This window comes from Thecamonas trahens (assembly GCF_000142905.1).
Source record: "Thecamonas trahens ATCC 50062 unplaced genomic scaffold supercont1.28, whole genome shotgun sequence".
Taxonomy (NCBI): Eukaryota; order Apusomonadida; family Apusomonadidae; genus Thecamonas; species Thecamonas trahens.
Window position 1 is genome coordinate 189,407 of NW_013657652.1, and position 20,520 is coordinate 209,926.

Genomic DNA, 20,520 nt, shown 5'->3' on the forward strand with positions numbered 1-20,520 from the left:
GCGGCGGCGCACCGCTCGAGCTCCCACTTCCCCCACCAGAAGCCAGCTCCTTCTCCAGCTCGGCGATCCGTGCCTCGAGCTTGGCAACGTGGCCCTCGAGCTTGGCCTTGGCGGTTGCATCAAGCGAGCCGACAACCGCATTGTACTCGGCCTCGCTCGGCCAGGACGCAGCGCCCGGGCTAGCGCCGGCGGCGGCCGGACCCGCGCCCGCAGCGCCGACGGCTGCACCCGCGCCCGCACCCACAGCCGCACCAGCAGCTGCACCTGCAGCCACCTTTTTGGCGGCTTCCTCCTCGGCGGCAACCGCCTTGGCCTCGGCGGCCGCAGCCTTGGCCTCGGCGTCGGCGGCGGCCTTCTTGGCCGCCTCGAGCTCAGAGACGACGGCGTTGTGCTTGGCATCAAAGCTGGCAATGGTGGCGTCGCGGGCCTCGACAAGCGACGAGAGCGTCTCGATCCGCTTCTCAAACTCGGCGCGCTCCTTGGCGACGGCACCCTCGACGGCGGCGAGCCTGTCGGTCGCGTCCTTGGCAGACGTCAGAGCCTTCTCGAGCAAGTCGGCCTTCTCCTGAGCAAAGATGAGCTCGCGGACGTCGATGTTAAAGGTGGCGCGGTCGAGGTCGACCCCGTCGCGCTGGAGCACGATCTGCGAAACGAGCTTCTCGACCACGCCCCAGAGCTTGTACTGCTGGTCGACGTCGTCGGGCATGGAGAGAAAGTGCTGGAGGGTGGAGAGGACGAAAAAGTAGGCGTCAGAGTTGGAGGTGGCTCGGAGAATGGTCATGGCCAGCTGTTCCGGGTCGGTCATGTCGATCGACTCCATGTTGTACTGGTACGCCAGGTCCTCGTTGTCGTCGGCCATCTGGCTCTGGAAGACCTTGATCTGGATGTCGAGGTCGTGGTCAAGCTCCTGGCCGCCGGATACCGACGCCTTGATCTCCTCCAGAATCGACTCAAAGCCGAGTCGCACAAACTCGGACCGGAGGTGGACGCGAAAGTCAAGATCCTCGGACATGCCGATGAGGGTGTTGATGAACATCATCGCCGCCACGCGGAAGGTGACCGACGACTCTTGCTTGAACGCGTTGACCAGCTGATAGAACCGCCGCAGCTTGGGATACTTGAGCTCCTGGTACGCCGTCATGGCGTCCAGCGCAAGCTTGTGCCCGTTGTGGGCCGGGAGGACGGTGACGACAGAGAGCAGCTCGAGCACGTTGGTCTTGGTCTCGACCTTGGGCGAGTCGAGCGCCATGGCGATGGTCTGCACCGCGTCTGGGAACGTGAGAATAGCCTCACGGCCCTCTTTGTTGTCCATCAGTGCCCGCAGCGAGCGGATGCACTCCTCCTGGGTCTGGATGTCGCGCGACGACCGCCGCTCGTTGGTCTTGGCCTCCAGCGCCTGCAGGATCCGGACAAGCTCGCCGAGGCCCTCAAGCGCCACAAACTCGGCAACCCACGACGCAGGCTGCGAGGCGAGCGAGACCCGGATGGCAGTGACCATCTCCACCGTCGGCGACGCCTTGAGCTGCGCCACGTACGCCGCCGCAGAGTCTTCGTCGTCAGCAGCAGCGCCCGTCTGAGTCGCCAGCAGCGCCTCCAGCCGGCGGGCAGGCACAAAGCGCTGGCAAAAGTGCCACTTGGCCACAGGCGTGTCCACTGCCGTCAAAATGATCTTCCGCTGGGTCTTGGAGAACGAGAGCTCCTCCATCACGTCGTCAAAGACCCCGTCGACCACCGCTACCGAAGGCAGGGCGGCGTAGACAGGCGCCGGCTTCCGCGGCTCATGCACCGGCACGATATGCCGCCACACTTCTTCCGCAGAGTGCGACGCATACGCCTTGCGCTGCTTCGCCTGCTCTTGCTCCCTCGACGTGTTGTTGACCAGTGGCATGGTTGCACTGGGCGAGAGGAGTGTGAAGAGGAGGAGGGGGGGAGGAGAGAGGGGGGGGAAGGGGTGCGGGGGGTGCAACGACCAGGAACGAACGAATGAAATGAACGAATGAAATGAACGACGAACGACGTGATCGAGCGAAGTGAACGACGAACGACGTGAACGAATGAAATGAACGACGAACGACGTGAACGAATGAAATGAACGACGAACGACGTGAACGAATGAAATGAACGACGAACGACGTGAACGAATGAAATGAACGACGAATGAAATGAACGAATGAAATGAACGACGAATGACGTGAACGAATGAAATGAACAAACGACCTGTACGAACGGAGAGAACGAACGATACGAACAAACAACCGCAAAACGGCCGTACGAAGCGACATAAATCGCGGCATTCAGGTAGATTACTGATGATCATTGGGGAATCGTCATTCGCCAAACGACCATTTCGCATTTTTCTGGCTACGCTCCGAACGATTGTTCAAAACAAGTGTTCGGCGTATGAGTTGGAGAGGTGGGCGACAATGGGTGTTGCGTTGTCCATGCACGGCGATAAAGTCATCAAGATCATGTCAGATAGTCTTGGGAGGATAGTTAAGGTGCACGATCTGTAGCTTGAGGTCTTTGGGTGATCGATGACAACATCCTTCCTTCAAACTGCCGGGTAATGTTTACTATGTCACCGTGTCTGCATCGAGCTGTGATCACTGCCTCTCCCGCCGTGCTGTCCTAGTGCACTCAGCCTCGCCATTCCATCGATGCCTGCTCTCGACCCCCCCCCCCTGCTCTCTCTCCCATCTCTTCCTTGTCATCCATCGATGACCATCGCGCCATCGCCACCGGTGCCATTGCGTCCTTCGCATCGGTGTTCCACCCCTTTCCACGACAGAGAAAGACACACCTCACCGCACCCCACTTGAGACTCTGCCACAGCTTTCTCTCTCATGGAGAGCATCGCAGCGTCTGCAGACGCAACATGGCGGGCTGGCCTTGCCCTCGGTGTCCTCACAGCCATCGTCTCTCTCTGTACGTCCTCCTCGCCTCCGCCACACACACGCTCCCCTTCCTTCCGTCCCCCGACTCACTCCCCCTCTCCCCTCCTCCTCCACAGGCTGGTATCTGGTGTGGCACTACTTTCTGGTCCGCTCTCCGTTTGTGCGTGAGCTGCTCGAGTACGACGATCTGCCGCAGAGCCGCCAGACGCAAGCTGACACAGACAGCGGCAGCGGCACAGGCGCAGGCCCGGGCGAGACCGACAAGATCAAGTCATCGTAAGGGCAAGGTCGGCCTACTTGACTCACTGGTTCGAGCCGCGCGACCACGAGGAGCGCACCGATTGCTGCGAGCGCGGGGCGACCGGCGGAAGGCCGGTGACTGGCTCAGCTGCGGCTGCAGCCGAGCCTGCGGACGAGTGCGGCGGGTGAGCGTGCATCTGCTGCTGCTTGCGGGCGGTGAGCGAGCCGGGTGACATGCCGCGGCGGAGCTTGCGGCGGCCAGCAGCATCTGCAGCGGTGGCGCGGGAGCGGGCGGCCGGGGTGGACGCGCCGAGCGACGAGGCCGAGGCCGACGGCGGGGGGCCGTTGTCTGTGCCGGCAAACGAGGCGCCGTACGGGTGGTGTGAGGCGCCAAAGGAGCGGACAGAACGGTTGTGGGCGCGGAGCTGCTTGATTTCGCGGCGGAGCTCGTTGATCTCCTTGATGAGGGCGACGTTCTCCTGCATGACTCGGGCCGAGTCTGCGCGGTGGAGCTGGGCGTCCTTGTTGAGCTTGCGCTTGAGCGAGGCGACGGAGCGCTCGAGGTACTCGCGCTGGCGGTTGTTCTCGCGCTGAATGTCGACGTCGACGCGGGCCTCCTCGACATGGAGGGTGACGTGCTTCTGGTAGAGCTTCTTGACTCGCTCCTTGAGCTTTTTGGGATCCTGAATGAACTGGACGGTCTCGTGGAGGTCTGTACGGAAGCGCTTGGTCACGGCGTGGGCGTCGGTGAGGCGCGAGCGCATGTGCGAGATCTCCTTCTCGAGCGCCTTGACCTTGAGCTCGAGGTTCTCGACGGTGAGCTTGAGGGTGATGTTGTTCTTGTAGTACTTTTCCAGCTCGGCGTCCATCTGATTGATCTGCTTGATCTGCTCGTTGATCTGGGCGTCGCGCGGCTCGAGCTGCTTGTTGAGCTCCTTGTTCTTGTACTCGAGGACAAACTTGAACTTTTCGAGCTCCTGGTTCTTCTTCTTGAGTTCGTGGATGCGGTTCTCCTTGTCCTTGATGGTGTCGTTGCGCTCGTCGATTTCCTTCTGCAGGTCGTCGATCTGCTTCTTGGCCGACTCGGTCTCGGTCCGGTTGGCGTTGGCCCTGTCCTCGGCCTGCTGCGTCTTGACGTGCTGGTCGTCGATGGCCTTGTTGAGCTGGGTAAACTCCTTGCGCATGACGCCGACAAGGCCCTTGAGCTTGAGGATGCGGTTGTCGCGGTCGTCGATCTGGTCCTTAAAGAACTGAATCCGCTCCTGGATCTCCTGGTCGGCATCCTCCTCGATCTGCCGCCGCGTCTCCATGTACTCGAGCTCGCGCTGCTTCATCTTCTGCTCGAGCTTGGCGAGCGCCTCCTCCTTCTCCTGCATCGCCGCCTGGTGGCGGGCCTGAAGGTCGAGCGAGGCCTCTTGCAGATCCTGCTGCAGCCGCTCCTTCTCCTTTTCAAACAGCTCGGCCTGCCGGTGCATCTGCGCCTCGAGCTGCTCGTACTTGCGGTGCGAGGCGAGCGCAATGTCACCCTGCTCCTTGCGCACCTTTTCGAGCTCGCGCCGAAAGTTCTCCTTGAGGATGTGGATCTGCTCCTCGTAGTGCTGCATCTGCTGGTCCTTCTCCAGCCGCATGGCAAAGGTGATTTCGCGGAGCTCGTCGTTGGTGTGCTGGTACTTGAGGTGCAGCTCCTTCTCCATGTTGTTCCGCTCTTCCTTCATGTTGCGGACGTGGAACTCCCACGTTGTCCGCTCCGTCTTGAGCGTGTGCTGCAGCTGCGCGTACGCATCGTCCTTGGCCTTGAGCATATCCGGCGTGACTAGGACCTCGGTGGCAAAGTCGAGCTGCATCTCCGGCGCTGTACCGGCGAGCCCGCGTCCACCTCCACCGCCGAGCCCGAGGCCGACCACGCCGGTTCCGAGTCCAGACTCGACCGCCGACGACGGGCCCGAGCCGGCGCCTCCGCTGCCCAGCGCCGACCCGAGAGCGCCCGAGTCGTGAACCTCGGCCACAAAGAGTGAGCCGTCGGCGCCGGCCGAGAATAGCCACCGCTCGTCGAATGAGAGCGCCATCCGCGTCACGCCCTCGGCGTGGAACGCTACCTCATGGTACTCGCCCGTCGGCGACGGATACTTGAGCGCCCGCACCGTCCCGTCCTCCGTCCCGACAAACATCATCCGGTTCGATGGCGCAACGAGCACGTTGGTGTAAGTCGTTCCACCAGTGTCGAGCTCGTGGACCTCGCGCCCGTCGACAGTAATCTCCTTCAGCAGCCGGTCCGAGCCCGCCGCGTACACTAGGTTACCGTTTGGTGCTAGCGCCGCAGACGAGTACGAGCAGATTTTGCGGACGTGGACCTCGCCGCGGACCGTCTCGCCTACAAAGTCCCACTTGTAGATAGCTCCGTCCTGCCCAGCCGAGAGGATGTGGCAGTCGTCGGGCGTCCACTGGATCGAACGGACTCGTCCGTCGTGGCCCGAGAGCACCGCAAAGCACTCAAAGGTGTACGTGTTGTACAGGTGAATAAAGTTGTTCTCGCGCGCAGCCGCAAAGTACTGTCCGCCGTGCGAGAACCGCACCTCCTTGCACGACCGGCAGACCGGGAACTCGTGCACCGTCTCCAGCGAGTCGACCAGCACGTTCATCAGCCGCAGCTTGTCCGAAAAGCCGACCAAGAGCATGTGGCCCGACGGGTGGAGAGCCACAGAGTGCGCCTCCTCGTTAAAGTGCGCCGCAACCACCAGCGTCTTGCTCATGTAGTTCCAGATGCGGACAGAACGGTCTGGCGAGCACGTTGCCACCAGTGGCTTGCGCACGCACGTGTCGAGCCCGGTGATAACGCTTGCGTGGAACGAGGCAGAGACAGGCACAAACGCGAGTTCGTCGCGGACAAGATAGGTCGAGAACTCCGGAAGAATGTACAGCTGCGACGCCGTCGTCGTCACCACCAGGTCCGAGTCGGACGGCCCACCGATGACCATGTGGTTCACCGCCTTGTGCGACGGGAGCTCGAGCGAGGCCACGTCGGAGAAGCCGCGCGAAACAAGCTCCGAGCCCGACGACGGCGCTTCGGCCTCGTAGATCACAATCCGCCCACCCTCGGTCCCGATGACAAAGCCCTTCGAGAACGGCACAATCGAGAAAATTGGCACAGCCTCCATCTTGTGGTACGGCGAACACGGGAGAGAGGCCGTGACCAGCTCCGAGTTGACCACCGCCGCAATCTTGCCCAATTCCGTCCCCAGCACAAGCGTCTCGTCGTTGAGCCATGCGTGGCAGAGATACTTGCCGAGCTCGACCTTGGTCGGCCCCGATCCAAGCGAGGGGCCCATGTTGCGGAATGAGCCCTCCTTGTGAAGCTTGAACATCTTGACCAGGTTTGCACCACTCACCACCACCATGTCCGACTTGGTCGGATGGAACGAGGCCATCGTCGCCGTCTCCGACCCGGTCGTCGTCACAGGGACCGACGCCCGCGGCGGCGCAGACGGCTTGTCCAGCTGCCAGTACGAGAGCACAAAGTCCGGCGCACCAGAGAGCGTGATCATTGCCTTTTGCGCTGCGTCAAACGCCACCCATACAAAGCTGTCCGACTCGATGTTGTTGCCCACAAACACCCGCGGTTTCTTGCCCTTGTGCGTGTACGACAAGTCGTACACATACACCACCGGCGGGCTCCCGCGCTCAGCCACGGCAATCAGCCGCTCCGACCGCTTCGGCGAGTCGCCAGTCAGCGGCGCAGCCATAGCCGTAATTCCGCCGCCCTGCGACGACGCCTCACGCACCACAAAAGCCTGCGACGATCCACTCTCACCCGACGGCGACGTCTCGGACCCGCGCTTGTGCAGCACAATGTTCGACCCGACCGGGTACACCACACGCCCGTCGTTGAGAATGCCCACGTTGCCGGCCACATCTCCGCGCAACCCAAACGTGTGCCTGCCCGCCCACCCAGTCGCATTCATCGCATCCAAGTAGTAAATGAGTGCGAGTAAGTGAGTGTGTGTGTGCCTGTGTAGAGGGGAGGGGCGGAAGGGGATGGGTGTGGGGAGGGCGGGGAGGCGAGGAGGCGCCGATGCAACGGCCACAGACACAGCCGCCCCCCCCACCTCACTGTCCTCCACCATACCACCACCCACACCCTCCCACCCTCTCCATGTCGTCCCATAGGGCGCCGGTGACTCCGGTCCGGCCCAAAGTACAGAACAAGGTCCAGGTGTGGACGACCGAGGGCTTCAAGGACTACGTCCCACAGCCGTACCGCAGGCGCAAGGGCTTCGGCACAGCCTCGCCGGCCAACCAGACCTCGCTCAACGTCCTGCTCAACAAGTACATGGATCCTCGGGAGGAGGCTGTAGTGTCTGCCCGCGAGGCTGTGGTGGCCCAGAAGCGTCTGGCTCGCGCCAAGGCCCACGGCGTGCAGACATCGTCTGTGGGCAAGCTCAATCCCATCACGGCTTGCCCCACGCCCGATCCGTACAAGCCCGACTCGCTGAGCCTAGTCCGCGATCCGCCGCGTGCCTCGCGCCTACCGCCGCTCCCACCGGCTGTCCGCTCCCGCGAGCGTGTCCGCTACAATCCGATCCAGCACCGCTACGCCGAGCCTGATGTTGACGAGCACGTCCGCCGGGCCGAGGCCGAGCGACGCCGCCGCTCTCTCGCTCGCAAGACCGCCGCCGAGGGCGTGCCGCGCAACCCTCTCACCATGTACACCGCCGACGGTCGCCCGCTCCCGTCGCTCCCGCCGCGCGGCCGCCGCCAGATCCAGCCTGCCGGCGAGGACTCGTCACGGGTCCTCACTCCGGCTCGCTCACTGCCGCACTCACTCTCGGCCTCTGGCCAGGCCCGCAAGCAGGTTGACGGCTACTCGTCGACATCCTCGCGTGCCGGCTACAACATCCTCAAGTACAACGACCGTCCACCGCGCAATCCGGACGCGTACAGTGGCAACCCCAACGGAATCGAGCCGGTCCACCGAGCGTATGGCGGCAAGGCCAACCGCTCCGGCGTCAAGTTTAACATCCTTGCCTACGGCGACAAGTACCACCGCGCCGTTGCTGACAACAAGAACGGCGTGCTCTCGCCGACCCGGACCGCCGGCGGCCGTGCAAACATCTCTGGCGCAGACTACAACATCCTCAACGGCACCCCGCTCCCGGCCTCGGCCTCGCCGTCGCGGACCCGCCCCCCACCGCCCTCCTCGCCGCTCCCGCGCTCAGCCTCTCGCGCCGCACCGCTCCCGCGCCGCCTCGACTTTCCCACCCCACGCTCAGAGTCGGCACCGCCCGGCCCAGACCCCCGCGGCTCGCTCTCATGGAACCAGTGGGGCTGATCCAGTGAGCGCCGCCACCACATGCCCCGCCCCGGCCGCGTACGACGCCCGCACCGCCGCCAGCGCGCGGTCGAGCGCGCCGCCCACAACTCAGCGGTGCGCCTCCCTCGTCTGCAGCCTCTCGCGCAAGCCGCGCCGCCACCGCCATCGCGCTCTCTGTCCCGCGCACCACCTCGGCGTGGTACCGACACACCTCGAGCATGGCCCCGTGGGCCGTCACATGTCCGTCGTCCGGGTGCTGATCGGGGCATGCCGCGTTGCCGCAGCTGAGCCCGGCGAGCCACGCATCGCACACCGGGTAGTCCGGCTCGATTCGAACTGTAAACGCCGGATGCAGGACTAGGTGTCGCGGATAGAACGACGCCACCCGCCACGCCCGCACCGTCATCAGCACCGACAGCGGCGTCCGTGGATCAACATCAGCATCGCCGTCGTCCCATCCAGCGCCACTGGCCAGTGCCCGCGTCCGCGCCAGCGCCTCACGCGCCTCCTGCGTTCGCTGCTGTGCCGCAACTCGCTGAGATTCGGCCGCGTCCAGCACAGCCTGCGCCCGCCGCACCCGCTTTTCGGCGTCCTTACCGGCCTGCAGCGCGTCGACCAGCTCACGCTGGAGCCGAAAGAGCGTCTCGCTGAGCGAGACTGCCGCGGCGTCGTCGCCGCTCTCTGACGACCCCGCCGTCGAGTACTCGTCAGCTGAGCTACTTGCGCATACATTCGAGTCGGATTCGGACTCCTCGGGATACTCGGAGTCTGAGCTGCAGGTGGACGACGACGTCGCGCTAGTCTCCATCGTGCCCGAGCCTGAGCCGTTGTCAACAGCTTGTGCCGCGGTGGCGGCGGCCCGGCGGCGGAGCAGGGCTTCCTTCCGCTCCAGCAGCATCTTGGTCATAAACTCGCGCTCCATCTCTTCTGCATCGGCAGCTGCACCTGCCGCCTCGGACACAATCAGCTTCCTCCGCTGCCCTGCCGGCGCCAAGCTCTCGTTGTTGACGTCATCACTATCGGTGCGTCGCCGCTTGCGGCTTGTGTCCTCTGCCGGAGCGTTTCCACCGGCCAGGATCGACGCCATCACCCGCTGCTGCTCCTCGCGCACCATCTCTTCACGGGGCGTCTGTGGTGGCGGGAGCGGCATTCTTGGAAGCGGCGGCGGGCCCAGCTGCTGCTGCTGTTGCTGCTGCTGCATGGGCATGGGTGGCCGATGATGGAGCTGCTGCATGGGGTGCTGTTGCATCGGGTGTGGCCGATTTGGGGGTGGGGGCATCGGGTGCCGGGGCATCCGGCCCGGGTGGTGCGGATGCGGCAGCGGATGCGGCGGCGGGTGCGGCGGCAGCGGCGGCTGGCCTGGGTGACGAGATGGAGGCGGATGCGTTCGATGCGGGGGTGGGTGCGGGCGCAGTCCGGGACCACTACGGCCGCCCGGAGCGCGAGTGGGCCACAGCGGCCTCTGCTCGTGCATGGGCGGAGCATGTGACCCAAGACCAGCTCCTCGACTGCCACGGGGCCTGGCAGCCATATCGTGGATCTGCGTGGCCTGTACAGTCTGTGCCGCTTGCACTGCCCGACTGCCGTGGCTATGCAACCCATCGCGGCGACCTCGCGGGGCCATGCCAGCGACAAGGAGAGGCAGCCCAAGCGAGCTTGCCTCTGGGTATGACTGGTGCGGCTCAAGCGACTTGCAGCAGTCGTTCCTCTACCTTGTGTGTGTGTGTGTGTGTGTGTGTGTGTGTGTTGTGGCGACCCGCGTGTCCCTGAGCCCTTTACGGTACGGAATGCAAGTCGTGTGGCGGGGCGAGCTGGGCGTCCTCCGGCAACCCACACACAAATTGACACAAACTCCGACACCACCGGCAAGGACCGCCAGCAAGCCTCCGCCAGGTTGCCACAAACCCTCCCTTTTTCCATCACGTTGTCCAGATCCCGTCCCGTCCCCTTCGTCGCCGTCCCCCCCCCCCTCCCTCCTCCTCCCTCCCCTCCTGATCGTACCTTCCCATCGCTTCCATGTCAACCTGTTCTTGCTGCTGAAAGCGTTTGGCTGCCTGGCTGCAGACAACTTCTCCTCAATCACTCGCCGCCCTCGGCCACACCCGCCTGGACAAGCCCAACCAGACAGCTGTTGACAGCTCGCAGCAGCATGCACAAGCCATGCGAGGGATACCACGTCTCGCTCACGCCGCTCACGCTCGAGGTACAGGTGTATGAGGTCGATGCTGGCAGAGGACGGCAGGTGGCTGCCGGCGAGCCGCAGACCGTCACTCTCTCGCCGCTCGCTACCGTACTCTCGGCCTGCAACGAGATGGCTCTTGCGCTTGACGGGGCGGTAGATGGACAGAACTCGTCGCCGCACTCGCCGTTCCAGGGCTGGGGCCTCTATCGCCTCATTCCGGACACCGACAGGGACAAGGACGCCGACGAGAGCTATGGGCATCTGGACTACGAGGCTACGCTCGCCGCCGCAGGCGTCACCACTCACACCTCGCTCGCCTTCCTCTGCCGACGAGTCGTTGTCCCGGTTCGCATCGGGCCAAACGGCCCTCTGGTCTCGGTCCCCATCGACGAGGCCTGGTCGGTCTATGAGATTGTGGACGAGATCGCCGCCGCCCACGACTCGGTCCTGCACCCAGAGGAGTATTCGTTTTGTAAGGCCGACGGCCACTGGCTTGTTGGCTCGCTCTCACTCCCAGCTCAGCGCGCCTGGTCGTCGCTTCAGACCTGGCCTGATGCCCCGGCTGAGCTCGTCCTCACCCGCAAGCTCTACTTTATCGAGGCCCATGCTGAAGCACTCGCCAACCTCGGCCCCGACGCGCCCGACGCCACGCTCCACCTCCTATACCGCGAAGCGTCGCATCTAGTTACCTCGGGCGCCCTGCCGGTTACCGAGAAGGAGGCTATCCTCCTCGCCGGTCTTGCGCTCCAGATTGCGCACGGCCCGCGCGCCAACGCGCCACCCGATGCGCTCCCCCAAGAGCCCAAAGATCTTGCTTGCTTCCTCCCGCCTGAGCTGGCAGCAGATGTAGGTGCCAAGCTTGCCCGCAAGATTGCCCGCAAGCATGCTACTTTTGCCACTACGCCGAGAGGGCTCGCTCTCTCCAAGTACATCAAGCTTGTGCGGTCGAACCCCAATTACGGCTGGACGTTCTGGCCCATGAAAGAACGGGTCAAGGCTGGCCGCCGCTTCCGGCTTGTTCCGCGCCTGCTGGGCCTCTCAGGCTCGGGCCTTAAGATTCTCAATGCCAAGCGGTCGCGCGAGCTTGTGGTTGCCGCCTGGCTCGTCATCGAGTCGGTGTCAGGCAGCGACGTCGGCCTCGGCCCCTCGGTCGTCTTCAACATCAACAATCCAAGCTACGCCGACGAGCCGCTGGTTATTGTCGTCGAGTCGGATGCTCATGTCCGTGACATCATTGGTTTCTGCAACGACTATGTCCAATTGGCTACCCGGCGCTCGCTCGCGTCCGAGCTCGTCCTCACTTCGTGCGCCTCGCTGGCCTCACTCTCGCAGCCGTCGTGGGACGCGCTTGTCGAGCCAACCTCGCGCCGCGACGCCGACAGCGAGCGCTCCGAGCCAGACCTCGAGGCAAATCATGCACTGCCAACCCACTTTACGCTCAACAGGCTTCGTGGCCTGGACCATGCCGGATCGTCAAGCTCGGTCGCTCGGTCGAGCTCGCTCTCCTCGCTTCCAGCGTACGTTTCAGAGCAGTGGGACTCACTCCTCGTTGCACCGCAAGTCGATGCGTACACCTCGACGACCTCGCTGTTTACCACGGAGTTTACCACTGGATCAGAAGAGGAGGGCGTTCTCGGCCGCGCGCTGCAACTGCAGAACGCGGCGTCGGCCTCGACGTTCTTCACCAGTGGCATGTACTTTCTACCGCTGCTCGACGACGCGCCGCCGACGATGGAAAAGTTGCGGCTCTCGGCCAAGGCTTCACTTGCTGCTGCGCTCAAGCCGTTTTCCGATCTCGCAGCTACTGGGAAGGCGGCTCTTGCGTCGGGTGTCAGCGATGGCGACGAGCCATCCCCCAGCCATGCACTACTGGTCATGGCAGCGTCAGGGGAGCTGGCACGTGATGCGCTGGCTTCTCTTGCCCTTGCTCTGCTGGAGCTGGTCATGGCGGCAGCTGGCGATACGACCAACTTGCTTCTGCCCGAAGCAGCAGCTGCTTCTGCCGAGCTTGCCTTTGATGCGTTGCACGAGCTTGTGGCGCGTCTGGCTGCTTTTGCAGGCGTGGCCCACCTTGTCCGGAGCCAGTTGCCCGATGCTGACGGCGCGTACGCCGAGCTCTGGGTCCCGGCCTCGCAGGCATCAGGTTGGCGAGTCCCGGGAGAGCTGATGCAAGCAACCGAGCTGCTGGAAGCTGCATCGGCCGCAGTATGCAGCGTGGTTGCCGATGCGAGGGCCGTCCTCATTGCCGCCTCCCACGCCCTGCATCACATGGAAGAGCTGGCACCCGAGGCGCCCCCCTCGCGGGCCAACACGGCTGCCGGCGCCGTAGTTGCCGACGCCATCGCCATTCCGGAAGAGCAAACCTCTGCGCTATTGACAAGCGGCAAGCGTGCTGGCAGCGCGATCGCCAGGCTTGCCACTCTTCTTGGCGTTTCTCCGCTGGCCGCCGACCTTGTCGATGAGCTCGATACCCAGGCTCAGGCCTCGAGTGCTGCCGCGTTAGCGCTCACGAATGCGACAGCGCACGACGCGTTTGCGACACTGGCTCGAACTCGGGCGTCATCGCTGCGAGTCGAGCTCAATGCTTTGCCCGACCTCACGCGCATGCTGCAGCGTTCAGTCGGCATTGTGTCTGCGGCCATCAAGCTCGGCCCGGTCCACCATGTTGTAGCCGCCAAGATCAAGGTCGCATCAGCGGTGGTCTCATCAACTGTCCGGTCGCTCCCGCATGAGCTGCCGGTGAATGTCCCACCGCTACGAGAGGCGATCATCTCGTCGCTGTCGGCATACCAAGCTGCAGTGGACGATGTCCGGCCAAAGGTTCAGCCGCTGACCTTAACCGCCCGGGACGCGTGTCTGGCCCTCATCAACGCATCGGCTGCTGTGCTTGCCGAGCTGCCGCGGCTCGACGGCGACGCTGCCGCGCTGCGCAAGGCCTCGCTTGCGGTTGCAGGCGCCTTGGCGAGTGTCGGGCACTGTCTCCGCAACGCCATCACTATCCTGGACTCGAATGGCTCTCATCTCGTGTTGCTGAAGCAGCTCTCGGCGGTCTCACGACTGCTGGTCACCGCCAACGGGCTGGCGTCGCAGCCCGCACCACCAGCTGACCAGATGAGCGAGGTACTTGTTCGTGCAAGTGCGCTGGGCCGCTGGCTGCACCTTGACTGCGACTATGTGCTCGCTACCCACGATCTGAAGGAGACACTGGCGGGTTCACTGGTCACCGCGGCGCGGCTGGTGGTGGCCGAGCAGGCCGAGTCAGACATGCACATGACGCTAGGGCGTGACGTCAGCGAGCTCCGGAGCGATCTTGCGCGGCTGGCGCTAGCGCCAAGGTCGATGCGCGCTGCGGACGCACTGTTCTCCAACGTTTCGCGGTATGTGGCACATGCTTCGGCTGTGGTGGCAGCGGCGGCTGGCGCCCCGACTGCCGAGCTGACTGCGTTCTCGGACTCGCTTGCCAGATTGGCTGTTCTCCAGCAGGCCGCGGTCCAGCACTCGATGGCAGCCATGATCGCCATGTACATCTCGGACATTGATGCTGCTCGCAACCGGGTTTGCGATGCGCTGCCGTCTGATGAAGCACTTGACGAGCCACAGACTGCAGGTGGAGAAGGCAGCCCGACGTCTGGTGATATGCCGGCATTCTCCGACTCTTGCAGTTCGGACGCGTTCTTTGCGTCAGGCTCAGTGGCTGACTTGCTAGAGGCGCTGGCCGAAGCCGAGCCCGGCGTCGATGTACACGACGATGACGAGTTGCTGGGTAGCTCGACGGCTTCGCTGGGGGCCCAGGCCGACGCGCTCGTTGCCGACATCGACTCGCTCCTCGACCAGCTGGGCGTGGAGTCATTGGCTGAGGCCATGGACGATGACAGCGTTGCAATCTCTGGCTCCGGCACGCGGGCAAGCGTGGCAGCGCTGGAGCGTGAGCTGGCGCAGAGCTCGTCGCTGGCCGAGGCCGTGGGGCACTACAACGCCACAGTGTCATCTCTGGAGGCGTCAGGGGCGGCGGTGTACGCTGCGGCGCGGCATGTGGCGTCTCTGCCAAACGCTCGTGCACGGGCGTCGTACGCGGCGCGGGCGGCAATGGACATCCACAGCGCTGTGGTCGACGCGCGCCTGTTGGTGGCAACGGTCATGGCGATGTGGCCCAAGATCTACTCGCAGCAGGCGGTGGCGCGACTCAAGAATGTGACGCTCAGGTTCCTGTCGGCGCTAGGTGCTCTCCTCGCTGTTGTGCGCGACCTTGTGTCTGCGGTGGACGGACACGTAGAGGAGAGGATCGCCGAGTGCAAGGCGGCCATGGCGACGCTCAAGACCGCTCCTCCCGGCCTTGGTATGCTGAGCGTTCTGGCAGACGAGTTGTCGGAAGCGCTAGACGAGCTCCGCAACCCGGGTGTAGCGAGCAGCGACACCAGCGACGATGGCGCTCGTTCGCTCGACGACATTGTGGATGTTGCCGAGCAAGCTGTCGACGCTGCACTGCGTGACGGACCGGGCTCGATTCCGCGAGCCCATGGAGGTGGGGGCGAACAGCTCGGAAAGACAACGGCCGAGCAAGGCTTTTCCGAACTCGAGGCGATTCTTCGCAAGTGTGCCCGGCTGGTCACGGCCACGCTGGACGAGCTCGTCACTCGCCCGGAGACCTCACTCAACGACGTCGAGGCCGGGGCCCAGCTGGTGGCGCAAGTCATGCGGGCGCTCACGACGTGTGTAGTTGGCCTGCGCGGCACGATCCAGCTCGCGCAAGAGGCCCCGGCGCTACGGGCGTCGCTAGCGGCGCTGGTGAGCAAGGTTCGCACCAAGGTCGACGACGCGCGCGCGCACGTGCTTGCCGGTAAGGGTGGATTGCCCGGCGAGAGTGTTCGCGATAATGCTGGGCCCTGGATGGCAGCGTTTGACGAGTTCTTTGCTGCTTTTGACGCTGCAGTGCTGGCGGCGCAGGGCTCGTCAGGCCAGACCGGGCTTGATGTCCAGCGCGCGGTCGAGACTGCAACTGCGGGTGCGGCGCGGTTGGAGATGAGCGAGCTGGGCGAGACGGAGCGCGCGAGCGACAAGAGAGTGGCGAGCGAACTGCGCAGCGTGCTTGACTCCAGCGAGACGATGCAGGCCACGCTGAACGGGATGATGCCATTGGTGAGTTGGCAGGGCGAGGCGTCGGCGCGATCGGGGACATGGCCAGGCCTCGACGGCAAGGTTCCCGAGCTTGCTGTCCAGTCTGCGATTGCGCTAGCGAATTGGGTCGAGGGCACGGTGCGGTGTGTTGAAGTGCTTGGCGGAGTGCCTGCAGGCGTCGCGCCGACGCCGCCGAGCTCACCTGCGGGTGCGCAGGCACCGGCTCCTGCAGTGGTGCCAACTCGGCCCGTGTGGGAGGCGATTAGCAGCGAGTTCAAGGCGGTGATGGTGGCGCTGACGACACTCAAGGAGCTGGCGGACACGCCCGGGGCGGTGGCGCGGAATGTGCGGGCGGGTTACACCCAGCTTGTGCTCGCAGTGCGAGACATCTTGCTGGTGCTGAAGGAGGGCGTGGTGACCGACGTGGCCGAGCCGGGATGGCTGGTGAAGAGTGAAGGCGAGGCCAAGATGCTGCGCAAGGCTGGATCTGCTCTCAAGACTGCAGCGATGAAGGTTGTCAAACATTGTGACACTCAGCTCAAGGCACTGCGACCGACCCAGCCAGTGGCTGGTGTTCTCAAAGCCAAGGCGTTCCGCAAGGCATTCAAGGCGACGGTGAGCAAGCTGCTGGCAGTGAAGACGGCGGCCGAGGAGATCGAGTGCGTGCCTGCCGTTTCACGCGGCCGGCTTGGCGGGCGGGGGCGGGCAGTGCCCGCCTTTACCAGCGTCACGCAGGTCGGCGAGCGGTTGCTGGCCAGCGGCGGGCAGGCATCGTGGGTTCTTGACTTGTCCGGCGACGAAGTGGCCGCGCTGTGCGAGCTGGTGTGCGACGGGCGGGTGCTCGCCCGGTTGGGGCGTGGCGCGGCGCTTGCTGTTGTTGACGCGCTGGCTTCGCTGAAGACACTCGCGGAGCCGGTTGATGCAGTTGTGTCTGTGGCGACTGCGTGCGCCGCTTTGGAGCATGCATGCGACATGGTGGATGCGGTACGCGGGAGCGTGGCCCTGCTGTCACCAACTACGGTGGGTGCGCTGGAGGTGCTGGTGCAGGCGCGGCAGCTGCTGCGTGCGATAGAGGATGCTACCAGCGCGAGCAAGACAAACGCAGGCGCGCAGTTGGACGCGATGATGTCGGCGGCTGCGGACGCGTTTCTTGCGGAGATCGACCGGGTGGACGATGCGCTGGGCGGCTACGCTGAGGTGGTGGCCAGCGGCTCGATGGGCGTGAACTTTGTGGCTGCTCGCGCCGAAGTGTGCGAGGCGCTTGGCAGTGTCGCAGATGTGCTGGGGAGCGGTGTGTGTGCGTCTCGTGCTCAGCTGCGAGCACTCTCGCGCGAACTGTCGACGCTTGTGCGGGACGGGGTTGTGCCGCTCGTCTCGTGCGTGCTCTCGTCGCCGCTGTGCGCGGACAAGGAGTGTGTGAGCAAGGCACAGGCTAAGAGCGGGGAAGCGATTTGTCAAGTGCGCAAAGTGTTTGAAGCAGACGCGCTGGCGCTTCTGGACGCACATGCGTGGCGGTCGTCGCTGATTGCCACGATGGGCAAGTATGTGGGCGACGCAAGCGAGGTGGACAGCTCGGTGGTGCTCCCTGGACTGGGCTACTCGGACTATGTGCGCAAGACCAAGAGCCACGTTGTGGAGAGTGTGCAGGCAGCACAGAGCCTCATTGACGCTGCCAAGTGCGAGCAAGGCCGCCTTGGCGTTGCTGCGCGGACGCTTGTAGAGGCGACCGAGGGTGTTCTCAAGTGCGTGTGCGGCGCTCTGAGCCAGACGCCTGCATCAGCCAGCGATGTGCTGGATGCGGTGCGAAAGGCGAGCAAGACACTGGCGTGGACGGTGGCGAGGCTTGTGGAGACTTGTGTCGACCTGGCGGAGGCGAGCAAGGCGGACAGGGCGAGCGATGCCGGCCGAGCGGCGGTGATCTCGACGTCGCAGCGACTGGTTGACGCCGTGTCCTCACTGATGTGTGAGCTGAAGGCCGGTGCTGTCGACGCGCAGCGGCAGCGCGCGGCGCTGGACGCAAGCGCGGCGCTCGGGTCGCAGCTGAAGCAGACGCGGCTGGTGCTGCAGTCCCGAAGCAGCGGAAGCGCGAGCGCTGGAGCGAGCGAAGCACTTGGTGCCGCGGCGGAGGATGCGCTGATGATATTTCTGGAGGAGGGCGTTGTTGAGACGCTCGGGCGGGCCGAGACTGAGGCCAGTGTGGCAGACGCTCTCGAGAACGCGGCCAAGCAGCTGGCGACCGCCGTGGCGCAGCTGGTGGAGCTGGCGAATGCTGTCGAGACGGATGTCGGGAGTGGGGTGTGCAAGGCTGGCGTCGAGGTTGTGACGGCGTTTTGCGCGGCCGGCGCGGACGCAGCAGCGCATTGCGGGGCGCGGCAGAGCAGCAAGCGCGATGCCAAACTTGTCAGTGCCGTGTCGTCGCGTGTTATGGCGCTTGTGCGGGCGGTGCGGGCGGCGTCAGAGGCGGCGTCGCGGATGAGTAGCGAGGTGACGGCGCTGGCGGCACGCGTGAGCAGCGACGTGGAGGCGCTTGCCGAGCTTGCGGCGCTCGACGATGACGGCGATGAGTGGTGCGATGCAGCGGCGCGCGAGCAGGGCGCGGCGCGGGTCGGCGCGGCACTGCGCGGCTTGCTCGATGCGATCGGGCAGGTGTGGCTGGGCGGGGCGAGCCGATCCAGGGCAAGCGTGCTTGCGGCCGGGCACCATGTGGCGTCGCGAGTGGAGGGTGTGGTGTCGGCGATGCGGGCAAGTGCGGCGGCGCTTGGGCGGGACTGGGTCCTTCTCTCGGGCGAGGTGTGGCAAGCTGCTGAGGAGGCACACGAGGTAGTTGAGCGGCTGCTGGAGTCTGAGGTGGCGGCGAGCGCAGCCGAGACGGCATGGGCTGCGGTTGTGAGCGCGATGATCGTGGCGGCGAGCGCGAGCAGACTCGACGGCCCGGGCGACGCGAGCATGGCGGCAGTGAGTGTGATGGAGGCATGCGCCGAGAACGTGGCCGGCGTTAGTGGCGACAGCGAGATGAGCAATCTGGCCCATGGTGCGGTGGGCGCGGTCGTGATGCTGACCAAGGTGGCGCTGCTGGGTCTTGCCGAGGCCGAGGGCCTGGGCTTTGCCGACGGTGCCACGCGCGAGGAGCTGGCCGGTTGCGTGCGGGGCGTGGCGAGCGCGCTCGAGTCGCTCGCGTTTGTGGCGGTGGCCAGCGGCGAGACCGAGGAGGCCGGGCAGGCGTACAGCGAAGCGGTCAACAGAGTGTCTGCCGCGGTGGTCAAGCTCATTTCGGCCAACAACGAGCTTGTTGCGCGCGGCGGGTCCAGCGTTCGGAGCTCGCGGGTGCAAAAGGGCGTGCGCAAGGCGATGAAGCGGGTCGGCGCAGCGTGCCAAAAGCTTGCGGCAGCGGCACATGCAGCGAGCCAGCATCAACCATAGTTTCGCGACGAGTAAAACGAAGGGGAGCCTGCGCCACGCGCGTACGAGCGGGCCGAGGAGGCGAGTGGTGGTGAGGTGTGCGAAGCGAGGTGGCGGCGGTCCGGCAAGGTAGGCGGGGTCGGGAGCGTGCGATCGGGCGAGGCTGCGAGGTCAAAGGCATGCTGCAGAAGAGAGACAGCATCGCGAAAGAGCTCCGCTGGGCGGGCATGAAGGCCGGACCCATGCATCAGCGCAAGGGCCGGCGACGAGGCGGCAGGCGGGAGTGGCGCCTCGGGATCAGGCAGCAGCGGGCGGGAGGCAGCGGCGTGGCGGCGAGTGAGGGGACGGGCTGGCGGCGGGCGATGATACGAGCGCGCAAAGCGTGTGAGCGGTGAAGTGGCAGCAGAAGTAGACGGCGACGATGCAGCCGAAGCCAGCGAGGGTAGCGGGGCGGCGATGCGATGTGAGCTGTGAGCGAGCGGAGCCAGCTCGTCCCAGACGGCGTCGTCGGGGAGAGCAGCGGCAGCGATGTTGACGTAGGGATCATCGACAGCAACGACCGTGGAAAGGAATGACCGAGTCGAAGGATGCGGCGGGGAAGAGTTGGTGGGGTGTGACGGCGTGTGTCCGTGGTTGTGTTCGTGGTCGTGGTCGTGGTTGTGTTCGTGGTTGTGTTCGTGGTCGTGGTCGTGGTCGTACTCGGAGTACATGTCGGACGAGTGAAGGACCGAGTCGCCGGACTCCCAGCTGCCGCCCGAGTCGTCAGGGTCCATGGGGCAGTGTGTGTGTATGAGAGAGAGAGAGAGAGAGAGAGAGAGAGAGAGAGAGAGAGAGAGTGCGTGTGTATGTATGTGTGGCGGTGGTGGTGTGTGGTGGTGGGGGAGAGAGGTGGTGGTGGAGGTGGAGGTGGTGATGCGGGCACGAGCAACCAGCCTCGGCAGGCACCCCAGCCAAGGCAACGTACGTCTGCAGACACCCGACGTGACGGATTGAGGCATGGAGCACTACGGGATCTCGTTCCGCAAGTTCCTGCGTGTGCGGCGGTACATCAAGGACATGCGGCGTGGGGCTTACATGGGGGTGCAAGAGCATCCGTCCTTGCCTGTGGAGCGTCACTGGGTGGTGGTGGACAAGAGGTAGGTGGACGGGGTGAGGGAGGGGGGGGGAGGGAGGGGAGGGGAGGGGGAGGGGGGGTAGAGGGGAGGGGTAGAGGAAGGGGGAGAAGGGCGACAGGAGAAGGGGTGGGGGAAGGGGGAGAAGGGCGACAGGAGAAGGGGGTAGGAGGGCAGGGGGGTTGGGAGGTGGGCGTACTGCATCATTGTCTGGGGTGGGTGGGGTGGGGGGGGGGGGGGTGGTGTGTGTGTGTGTGGTGGGGGTGGGGG

The 20,520-nt window shown here is 64.8% G+C and overlaps 6 protein-coding genes across 6 annotated transcripts in view; 3 read left to right on the forward strand and 3 right to left on the reverse strand.

Annotated features, from left to right (window-relative positions):
- The window catches only part of AMSG_06348 (uncharacterized protein), a gene marked incomplete at its 5' end in the record, with an annotated part of 3,563 nt that extends 1,675 nt beyond the window's left edge, over positions 1–1,888 (reverse strand). The window contains one exon of the mRNA XM_013901585.1: positions 37–1,888. Coding sequence (XP_013757039.1) covers positions 37–1,888 — 1,852 coding nt within the window. The remainder of the gene's footprint in view (positions 1–36) is intronic.
- Positions 1,889–2,843: 955 nt separating this feature from the next.
- AMSG_06349 (uncharacterized protein) lies at positions 2,844–3,174 on the forward strand (the record flags this gene model as incomplete). The annotated part of the gene is made up of 2 exons (XM_013901586.1): positions 2,844–2,925; positions 3,011–3,174. 2 exons carry the CDS (start codon positions 2,844–2,846, stop codon positions 3,172–3,174), a joined length of 246 nt encoding a protein of 81 aa, XP_013757040.1.
- Positions 3,175–3,196: 22 nt separating this feature from the next.
- AMSG_06350 (WD repeat domain 65) lies at positions 3,197–7,286 on the reverse strand (the record flags this gene model as incomplete). The annotated part of the gene is made up of 2 exons (XM_013901587.1): positions 3,197–7,067; positions 7,270–7,286. The coding sequence occupies 2 exons, from the start codon at positions 7,284–7,286 to the stop codon at positions 3,197–3,199; spliced, it is 3,888 nt and encodes a 1,295-aa protein (XP_013757041.1).
- Positions 7,287–8,550: 1,264 nt separating this feature from the next.
- Positions 8,551–9,626, reverse strand: AMSG_06352 (uncharacterized protein; the record flags this gene model as incomplete). The annotated part of the gene is made up of 2 exons (XM_013901588.1): positions 8,603–9,626; positions 8,551–8,571 (listed from the first exon to the last, which is right to left on the reverse strand). The coding sequence occupies exons 1-2, from the start codon at positions 9,590–9,592 to the stop codon at positions 8,551–8,553; spliced, it is 1,011 nt and encodes a 336-aa protein (XP_013757042.1). The 5' UTR covers positions 9,593–9,626.
- Positions 9,627–10,591: 965 nt separating this feature from the next.
- On the forward strand, positions 10,592–19,091 carry AMSG_06353 (uncharacterized protein; the record flags this gene model as incomplete). Its single annotated transcript, XM_013901589.1, has 2 exons — positions 10,592–19,041; positions 19,073–19,091. The coding sequence occupies 2 exons, from the start codon at positions 10,592–10,594 to the stop codon at positions 19,089–19,091; spliced, it is 8,469 nt and encodes a 2,822-aa protein (XP_013757043.1).
- Positions 19,092–20,115: 1,024 nt separating this feature from the next.
- AMSG_06355 (uncharacterized protein) overlaps positions 20,116–20,520 on the forward strand; it is a 1,302-nt gene continuing 897 nt past the window's right edge. The window contains exon 1 of the mRNA XM_013901590.1: positions 20,116–20,274. Coding sequence (XP_013757044.1) covers positions 20,135–20,274 — 140 coding nt within the window. The 5' untranslated portion in view covers positions 20,116–20,134. The remainder of the gene's footprint in view (positions 20,275–20,520) is intronic.